The sequence below is a fragment of the Homalodisca vitripennis genome, unplaced genomic scaffold (genome assembly GCF_021130785.1).
Source record: "Homalodisca vitripennis isolate AUS2020 unplaced genomic scaffold, UT_GWSS_2.1 ScUCBcl_1836;HRSCAF=5958, whole genome shotgun sequence".
NCBI lineage: Eukaryota > Metazoa > Arthropoda > Insecta > Hemiptera > Cicadellidae > Homalodisca > Homalodisca vitripennis.
In genome coordinates this window covers 49,358-60,008 of record NW_025777946.1, presented here as the reverse complement: position 1 = coordinate 60,008, position 10,651 = coordinate 49,358, and the positions used below count along the sequence as shown (strand labels likewise).

Sequence of the window (10,651 nt, the reverse complement as noted above, 5' to 3'; positions counted from 1 at the left end):
CATTTGACAGTAAGGACTTGTAAGCCTTCATAAGACTATTTTAATAAAAAGACCTCACGAAATAAATGTACAACTATTGCTTTGATTGGTATTCTAATTGAAGTTATATTTATAAAAACACTTAAAAAGTAAAAAATATTTCCAAACCATTTCAATTTATATAAATTATCTATATCTACAATTTAAAATGATTTTTAAGTAAAGTTATAATACATTAGCAGAGGACCAATTTATATTATATAGCTATGTAACAATATTTCAATACAAATCTTTATAGTTTACAAAAATCCTAATTATTTCTATTACAGAATTCATAACATTTTAGATGGGCGAACTTGAAGTCGTAGTGGTTTGCAAGTTTCGGGTATTTGTAAGTCTAATAACTCTGTAAATATTCATGTAGTTGCTGAAGGTAGCTGAGCTGGAAATACCCAAATGTAAATTAAAAGATATAAAATATTAAATACGCTATTACATTTCGCGAGGAATAATAAATAGGATTCTACCATGCAAGAAACATGAATAAGTATCTTAAAAAAAGATCATATTTCAATAAACCGATAATAATAGCAAATTACAATGGTTTGCTGTGAATTCCTCTATTCTTTAAAAGAAGATTTATTTCCAGTGGTTGCTCATAAATAATGCATCAATCACAAAGAATTACTTAATATTACTTTTGCTCGAATCCGTGAGAGAGTTAAGGATAAGGAATTCTCTGAAGTGGGAACATTATCCAATCTGAAACCATACATCGCCGCTCGCACACCCACAGCAAACCAACAGGGAAACGCGCGCCCATGGTGGCGAACGGGATGCCGGATCAAAATTAAACTAGGTAAAAAAAAAAAAAAAAAAAAAACACCGTGGTCAGTATACTCAGGTTCATTTACTACGAAAACACAGGCCTATCCAGTCAATATAATTAAGTATATATATATATATATATATATATATATATAAATAAAAAAAAATAAAAAGTGCCTGCAGTAGTATATACCTCGAACAATTCTTGTCAGGTGCACCTGCATACAAAAAATTAGACACGCCATAATTTGAAACAAGAAATGCCAATTCCACCCGGTATCCTTCGGCTAAGGGCGGGCTCCTAATGAAATCCAAGAAATAACTAAATAATATCTAAAACTAACTTAAAATTAAATAAAAAAATATAAACTATATAAATGGCAACAATAACAATAACAAATAAATAAAGAATGCAGGGTATCACAGATTTTGAGTAGCAGAAATGTCCATCATGGTGGCCGTCCCTCAGCAGAGCGCAAAGTGAAGGTTCTCTGCGACCACGCATGATGGAGAGATGACAGGAGATAAACAGCTCATCCCTTGGACCCTGAAACCAGGTTTCAGCCTAGTACCCTTTTAAAGTTAATAATTATTAATAAATAGTTGCCAAACAATATAGATTTTAATAAAAGTAAAGTTGCCAAAAATTATCTATCAAGAATTTTAAGTTAAGTAAATTACGAAAATTTCAAAATATCACAGACCAATCAATTACTGATAAAAATTAAAATAAACCTTAATATAGAAGCTGGTAACATTAGAAAACAATAAATAAACAAGATATTCCATTTAAAAGACTAAAACAATAAGTTATAAAGAAATTTATTCGAGGTATACGCAGTAGCCTACCATACGTAACAATTTGGTTAAAACATTTTTAAAACAGGCATTTATTGACAGAATAGGCTCAAAATTTGTGAAAAGCAGGGGAAGGGCATCCTGCACTTAAAATAAAATTCCCAACTCAAAACAACAACCCCAAAGAAAGTTAGTATGAAAATCCCCTCTGTCACAGAACAAAAATTAAGCGTTTTACTCTTGGTGGAAAAAAAAATTTAATGATTAGGAAAAAAACTGATGGCCAAAAGTAGCAGCCTAAAAACAGGAATCTAAATATAAAATTTGATGGCAGAAGGCCTTAAATTAACGAAGTAGGCTATAAGGGGGAGTTATGGGCTAAAAGACCCGAAGAACGTTACATCTCTCAGAAAGGCTTAAATTTAGCAAAATGAACCTTCAGCAGTCTCTCTGGGTTTGTTTACAAAAACTACGGTAATTATCATATTAACCGCCGGGGCGGAAAAATACGAGTTTTGCGTTTTTAACTTATTGGAATCGTCCTATATAAAAAAAGTATAAGATTTGATGGGGTGGAAATGAGAAATAACGAAGTTCTAGAAAATAAAAAATTAAATAACTTTCCAGTAATATCTCCATGTTCTACATCCACGTCTAGCGTCACGTGACCTTTTGTGGCCAATGATCTTTGCAAACGTAAATGAGAAATTACAGAAATGAGCAGAATTTTGATCAAAATTAATAATGTTTTTCTTAATTTCGAGAAAAAAATTAATTACGAGTGCCAATAAAAGAAAAACATCCCTCGAGATAGTACCTATCAGTAAAATATAAAATTCTAGAGGGGCTGATCAAAAATATAAATTGAAATGTAATGCAAAGGCAATTATGTAAAGTTTAAAAACTAAATAAATCATGAAAAACTCAAATATATAGATGGATATTAACAGAGAACACTTACCATTAGTGTGTTGGCGGATATAGCTAAACAGCAGCAACAAAAAAGTGGTCTATCACAACGAAACGACACAGTCTCCCGGTTTAAAAACACCACTCGACCGCACGACGAACAAATACACTCATTTTTAAAAATGCCCTGTTCTATTAAAAAAGAGATAATTTCGTTTCGGTTAAAACGTAAGCTCTTTACGTGCCCTACGAAACACTCCGACACACACAATTCACTAGGGTTGGTTGAACTAGTGGATGGTTGATTCATCATTGTAAACTCACTCACTCAATCCGACCTACTGAACACGATATCTTGTGTAGAACTGACCTATGCCCCGGACAACTCAGATAACAGGTATGCTATCAGGCTGCTATCAGTCCCGGCCGCAGATAATATTCAAGTAAACAGATTATCCAGACACACAGCACACAAACTGAACATTAAAACATTAGAAACTTTACCACTTATCAATATACCCCCTAAAATCATGTTATTTGTCATTTGCACCCCCTAGTACTATATATTTTTTGTTCAGGAGGGTGAGCAGAATACGTTGGTAACGTCAAATTCGTGATTTGCCGCCCCGGCGTTTAATCTTACTGGTACCAAAACTACATAACAAGTGACACATTACAAACAATATTGGCTGCAGAATAAAAAAGAACTGTAACATAAGCCTAGGACTGGTCCTCACTGAGAGACAGAAAATTAATTTAAGCTGAATAGAAAGGGTGAAAACTAATAAAAGTGTAAGAGAATTAATTTGAAAGCCAATTTAAAATTTAGTTAACAGCCAGAAGTACTAAAATTTAATAAAAGGCAAAGCTACAATTTGGAAAACCATGTGCTCTTAACCTTCACAGTTTGAAAAATAAAAATAATCACTAAATATTAAAAGAAAGCAAAACTTACTCATCAGTGAGGGGCCGTAAACCTAGCCGCACATGTTAGAAGGAATCAGCTCAGCAAATCTAACAAAATACTAAAATAAACCAAAATTTTTAACAGGAGCTACTCCTAACTAGTACACTACAGCTCAGAGTCTTTACGCCACTCTGCCGGAAAAGCCAAACGCCTTCAAAATCAGTCGCCTCTGCAGCCAATAAACCACACACACACTATATAAAACACACATGAGCCGGGGAGATATAGGTATTGAACCGGCTCAAATCCCAACTAAATCCCTAGTAGAAAACACATTCGCTGTTATCCGATTGCTTTCCTTTGTTCACCCACTATCAATTCTTTCGTCGCTCAAATAAAAATAAAGATTAATTGACTTTTTGTAAAACAAGTTTGTAATGTATTGTTTGTTTCGAATAATAAGGGTAAGATGATAACGTTTTTACGTTTATTTAATAAATATAAAGTTACAAGGATTAGGTTTTTGTTGATGAAAGAAAGATATAATTCAACGATATCCATGAGACCAATATAAAAGTATTAGATAACGCTCAGCCAAATCCCATGATGTGACATGCACCATCATCATACTCAGTGATCCTGATATAGAAAAAAAGCTACATGCATAGTTTTAAGCTGATAGGCTCTCCGAAATATAATGCTAATAGGCATACAGACAGATATAAATGACATTTTCCAGTCCCAAGAATGATAGGCTTTGCTAGCGCTCAGCCAATAGTAATTCTTTATTCATATCATTAATTATTTTTGTGGTAGGATTAATACTTTGCGACTTAACTTGCAATATAAGTCTTGCCCTTCTACACTGCTCTTCTTTTTATCCAATAACGTCTCCATTTGTCTTCCTCCATTGAGCAGATTAAAAAATATTTATGTACATAATTTCAAGCACTTTAAAAATCAATATCTTGAGGAATAGAGTCATACCTGACAAAAAAATCAGACATCTTAATAAATGGAAGTGCACAAAGGAAAACAACCACCACGACCACCTCTAATATAGCGCTACAAATATAGCATTGATAAGGTGACCACTGGATTTAATTTTCACTACTTTGATTTATGAATAGTAGTGACGGAATCTGAAGAAATTGCCTCCTACTCGTTGTTTGAACACCGCAAGCCTTGCAAAGCTGTGTCAATCAGCCAGCCACATACTGTCTCACTGTGAGACAAATGACAGCCAGTTTGTATTTGTCTAGCGGTCTTTTATTGATCCCTCATCTAACATCTGTGCACTGTATAACCTTTTTGGCACCAAACCAATTACTTTTATAAAACTAGTTTAATATACCCACAAATACGGCAAGTAACTGATATCTATCGAAGCATAAGTAAGAAAAAATATTACATATCAGTGCTTTCCGTATTGAACTGTTAAAATAATACCACACATTGCAAATTATACTCTTGATTATCTCTAGGTTATATGAAATCAAATACATAACCATAAACTGTAATGTAACACCACGCCGTTTGTGTTTATCGGTAATACAGAGCAGCTTACATTGCCGATACCTGACTGAAAAGTTTTTTTTTTTACTTTTAAAACTATATCGTAAACCATATTTTCTCACTGTAAGTAAGGTGGAAGATCTGCTCAGTTAAATCTGATTTCTAGAACAAGTACACTCACTTACATACGCGTATAGTAGTATCTTTAATTACTATGCTAAAAAATACAATAATAATCCTTGACAATGTTTTTTTAACGAAACGTCTCTAGTGACGACACTTTGAACCTATGGAGGCCCATTGTATATAATCTGTCCAAAGTAGGAGAAGGGCTTCCTAATCATTTCTGTCACTTGTTGAGCTGACGGTGATCATGGGTGCTACGTTCTGAGACCTCATTCCGGAACGATAGCTTCTCCCGTAATTGCTGTGGTTCCCGGTGAGACAGTACTTTTGAGTCATGAATGTGAGTCTAACATTGTTGAATGGACGTTAAAATAGTTAAGATATAACATTTGTAGCTAATAGGGATCGAACTTAGTAGTGTAACGAATAAATCAAATTTTAAAAACTCAGGCAAGACCTGGAAAATGCAAAATGAGAGTTTAATTATTCTTATTAACTTACAATGTGCGGTAATGCAGAATAGCACTAGAATCGGTAAGAGTAACATCACCGGATATCGTCTATGATATAATCGAGTAAATAAGTAGATCTGATTCACTAATATAATATAGCATTTGCCATTGACAGAGAATGGTAATAGAGTCCACTGCATACAGTTCAGCCGGAAATCTTGATTAGTTTGAGAGCACTAGATCTTATATAACTGTTATCCGGAGAAGGTGGGTTTTCATCACAGAATTTCGCAGGCTTAGCCTACAAGTCACCACAGTTAATAGAACTGCACATGAACAAAAGTTGTATCAAAGGAAACCCCACTTCATATTTAGAAACCGATATGAAACAAGTTTACTTTTAATATAACCACCATACAAGAGCAAGGCACGTGACTGTAGGGACAATCCTGAACGTTCGTACAGATCACCAAATATTGCGATTGTGGTTACTTTGTTTGACTAGTAAAACGTAGAGAATATAATTTAAAATAATATAACATAGTAAAATAGTACTAGAATACAAAAAAAATTAAAATATTGTGTAATGTTATTAAATGAAATTTTTGAAATAGATAATCTAAAAATCCATTTCACTGCAGAAGCTCCAAAGGTCGTGAGGGAGTGAGATTGTGTGCAGGGTAGTGGAGTCTCCGAACAACCATTAACAACCATAAAAATATTTTTGCAGCTTAACAAAAATTTCACAATAAGTGCTTTAATAATTACTATTCTAAAACAAAAACAGAATGTATTCACCTGATATAGTGTCAAGAGATTAGAGAAAAGAAAAGAAAGCAAATCCAAAGATTAAAAATATACAGAAATAACACGTGCATATTAAGATTTTACACGGAACCCGATTAATCAAAGAAATCAGGCAATATACAATTATTTACGTAACTTCAATATGCAAATTCTAAATAAAAAATATATAGCATAAATTTTAGGCTGTAATTAATTTATTTAATTTTTTTAATTTACAACCTACCTTATGAATGAAGAAAGATTATGTAACATCAGCTCCAAATGGATTCTATTACATTTTAAATATTATTTTTAATAACTTATTAATAACTATTATATTTATTGTTACAGAACCAGCTATGGATTCCCATAGAAACGCCTCTGGGTGGATGCACGGTTACGAGAATGATACTGAATTGGTTGGCTACGTTCCTTACTCTGAACGACCGGAGACGTACATTGTGCCAGTAGTGTTTGCGATCATCTTCCTAGTGGGAGTGTTGGGGAACGGTACACTGGTCTTCATCTTCGCGCGTCACCGCACCATGAGGAACGTTCCCAACACTTATATATTCAGTCTGGCTCTGGGAGATCTGCTCGTCATCGTTAGTTGTGTGCCATTCACCTCCATTCTGTACACGATAGAGTCATGGCCCTGGGGTGAGCTGATCTGTAAACTGTCCGAAGCGACCAAGGACGTCTCCATCCGTGTTCCGTGTTCACTCTGACCGCCCTCAGTGCCGAGAGGTACTGTGCCGTCGTCAACCCCATCAGAAGTCACATCTCCTCCAAGCCGCTCACCATCATCACGGCAGTACTTATCTGGATCATGTCTTTGATACTGGCTCTGCCTGGCGCCATATTCTCCTATGTCTAGTCTGCGGACGTGCAAGACAACCATACCATCTTGTACTGCTCGCCCTTCCCGAGGGAATACGCTTACGATGATTACTTACTATAAATGTTTCCGTCTTAAGCCTAAATGTTTTGTGATATGATTAACACATTACATAACATTTGTTTCAGAATCATCAAATAACCATGAAACTCGTTCATGGATTGTGATTCCAATTGTAAAATCTGAATGTGATACTACTAGTTTAGTTGTGAGCTTAGGGAAGAAAAAAAGGCAGCTCACCTCAAAAAATCATCAACCGCATTCATCCAACTCAATCTATATTTTATTATGACATCATGGCAGCCTAACTCAGTGGTTCCATGGCACCCCTGAAAGAAGAGAGAGTACCCCTGCTCAGGCACACGCACTATGAATAATGGAACCAATGTCACTTCTCGACCAATAGAATCCCTAAGGATTTATGTAAACGTTTTCAATAATAATGTTTGAGTAGTAAAGGTAGAGTTTCGAACTAAACTTTAACCATTATTCAACTGTTATCGTGATTATATACAGCGAACAATCGTATTTCATTCATTAGAAAATGGTAAGAGAGCCTTAACTATATACTCTACTATAAACTAATCTATGACTGTTAAATTTATGTTGCTTGATTTTAATTGAGAAATAGAATTCTCCATGTGTTTATAACATCATTATTTAAAAATTAATCATTTTCAACCATAAACTCTCAAGTAAACACATGATTTCCGACTAGTGTAGAACGGATCTTACCGTTACTATTATATTACACGAAAGTTTAATATTATATAAGCCACACAGATGTATATACCACATCACTCCACTTGTCGCATAACCTTCATCACTGAGGCTACATACAGTCAAATCTACAGCTACACGTTTTACTGTGCCACAAATTTATTTTTTATTGATTTCGTTTAAAAATTTATTTATATTGGAATTTGTTTCCATCATGATCATCTATAAGACCAATAAAAAACACTCCCTAATGAACAGCCAAATCCCATTTTATATTTAGCGGAAACATATGGAATTATCGAACTCGGTGTAGTCTGCACAGGGTGTTGCAGACCATCCGCCTCACAGAAGATATCTATTATCATAGTGAGTACAGCTTATTAAATATTTTATTTTATTATCTGACCTCTTGATTACCTAATTAATTGTAAAAAAAACATTTAAACTTTAAATTTACTGTATTACAAATAATTTTATTTTCCACAGTTTTGTAATAGTTTGAAATATAAAAACCTTTAAATGTTAAAGTTGTTCAGTCTAAATTTTTAGTTTGGGTTCATATTGCAAGAGTGGCAATAAGAATAAAATAAAACTGTTTCAAATGCTTATTACAACCCAGATTTCAAGTGTAATACAATGTTTACGATGCAAAGACTTTTTTAACGGGATATACATTTGAAAGATTTCATATTCAAACATGAGTCCTTTGTTTTATTTAGCCCTGTTGAAATTATTTTAAAGAGTGTCATTAGGCTCGATTTAGTGAGGAACCAGTTTAAACTGTATATCTGCAATTAGCATTCGAGATGGCTGGACTTAAACACCCGTTAATCTGTATTATTTGATATGATTATTCCCAATCACAAACGAGTTATTTTTAAAAATGGAGTCTATTTATTATCAGTATTCTCTATATCAATTTTGACTCTTAAGGGGCTTTTATATAATTTTTCTTAATTCAATCTAAATCCCATTTTTTCGCTTTCTCCCAAACCTTATTATGTTCTTTTTACGTCTACAAATATGCTATACCCTTCGCTACTATAACTTCTACTACTAACGCTATATAAAATCTGTGAAGGCCAATAAACTGATTTTTCAGTTATTTCTATCACCAGTATTCATTTCTGCTACATTTTGTGGTGCCTTCTCTACAGGTACGTTGAAAAGAATTAGGGAGAGCCAATCTCCCTATCTGATTCCCACATCTATTTAAATATACGCCTCCGATAGGCTGTGATATCTCAAACATTCACTTGGATGGAGCATCTACATCCCTTCATGTACGGCATAGAATGTGTTATTAGTTATTATAGAGTTTCAAACTCCTTCATTCTATTCCTTAGTTTTTCTCTGTTTGTACTGTCAAGTTCTTTCTAGAAGTCTAGGAAAATATCATATAAATTCTTAACTGAATAGGACATTGGTTTGGCTGTGGGTCAGCTATAAGCTCTTTAGTACAGAATAGTCCAATTACAATTCTTTCTTAGATTTTTATCTAACTATTGTACATTTATTCTAGTCTAAAAAATCTAGTGTTAGTTCTAGTTTGAACACTCTGAAACTCCATGAATTATCAATACATTTACTTGTCTTAGCATAGAAATAGTTGGTATAAGACTCATATAAAGTTTTATACAATTATTTTATCACTGTCTCTTAGAAAATTTTTAAACACTGATTAAATTGGTTTAATTTAGTTTCTTATAGGACTCTGAAAAAATAGACTTTCAGAACATTTGGAAATAATGCTGTTGTATTTTATCATAGGTTTCTATTTCCCATATAAATATATTTTCTATAAAATATTGCAAAGTATTTTCCATGACAGTTCTGTACTACCAACATTATTTAGTGATTCTTGTAATAGAAACTCATTATGAGACATGCGACGGTGTATGCAAGTTATTATTTTTAGGAGTGTTAAGTGAAATTACTGCTCTGCAAAATTGGCGTGTAAATCAATCAACATATCATATTAATTTGTTATTTGAATAAACATTAAATAAGTACTTTCAATTGTAAATAGAAATACGAGCTCAGATCAGTCGTCAGGATTCAACAGTCTGAAGCCTCTTATCTAAACTGAAAAACCGCTTATAATTTCCGCGGCCATCAAGATATTATTAGTGACGTCTTAACAGTAATATATATTTTATTCTACTGGGGAAATGGCTTCTTTAAAATAAAGAAATACAACAGACTGATATGGCCAGAAAAACTAATATTTTATATGAACTAAAATTATGAGAACTGTAATAGAATTATAATAATATAAATATTCTAAATATTACAGTTCAGGTGTTTGGCGGTTTGATAAGAGATTTAACACTATTTTCTGAGTTCGACACAATACCAGTTAGAACTTTTACTAGACCTGTTAACACAAATTTTGGAGAAGAAAATAGTGATATGCTACATCAAGTAAAGTCGAGAAGGAAGCGTTTGGATCTTAAAATTGCACATCAGTAAAGGATGTACCGTGTGGTACCACTATGCCGATTACGTCAGTCATGGGTAGTGTCGAGCGATCTACGTTTGTATAATAGGAGGGATTTCCTTTTGTATGATCAGGGTAATCTTTCATCATTGAAGATTATTCTACTTTAGTGATGGTTGATTTAGAATATTCAAAAGAAGGACATGACATTGAAAAGCAGTTAAACATAAAAAACCAACCATAACAGTAACCATTAACATATTATATTTTATACATTTATTATGTTATTTATC

General features: G+C 33.4%; 1 protein-coding gene across 1 annotated transcript; it reads left to right on the top strand.

The window, feature by feature from the left end:
- The first annotated feature begins 6,659 nt into the window (after positions 1–6,659).
- On the top strand, positions 6,660–7,177 carry LOC124371677 (neuropeptide CCHamide-2 receptor-like). The gene is given in 2 exon segments (XM_046830015.1): positions 6,660–7,005; positions 7,008–7,177. Coding segments are annotated over 2 exon segments (516 nt in total).
- Positions 7,178–10,651: the final 3,474 nt, after the last annotated feature.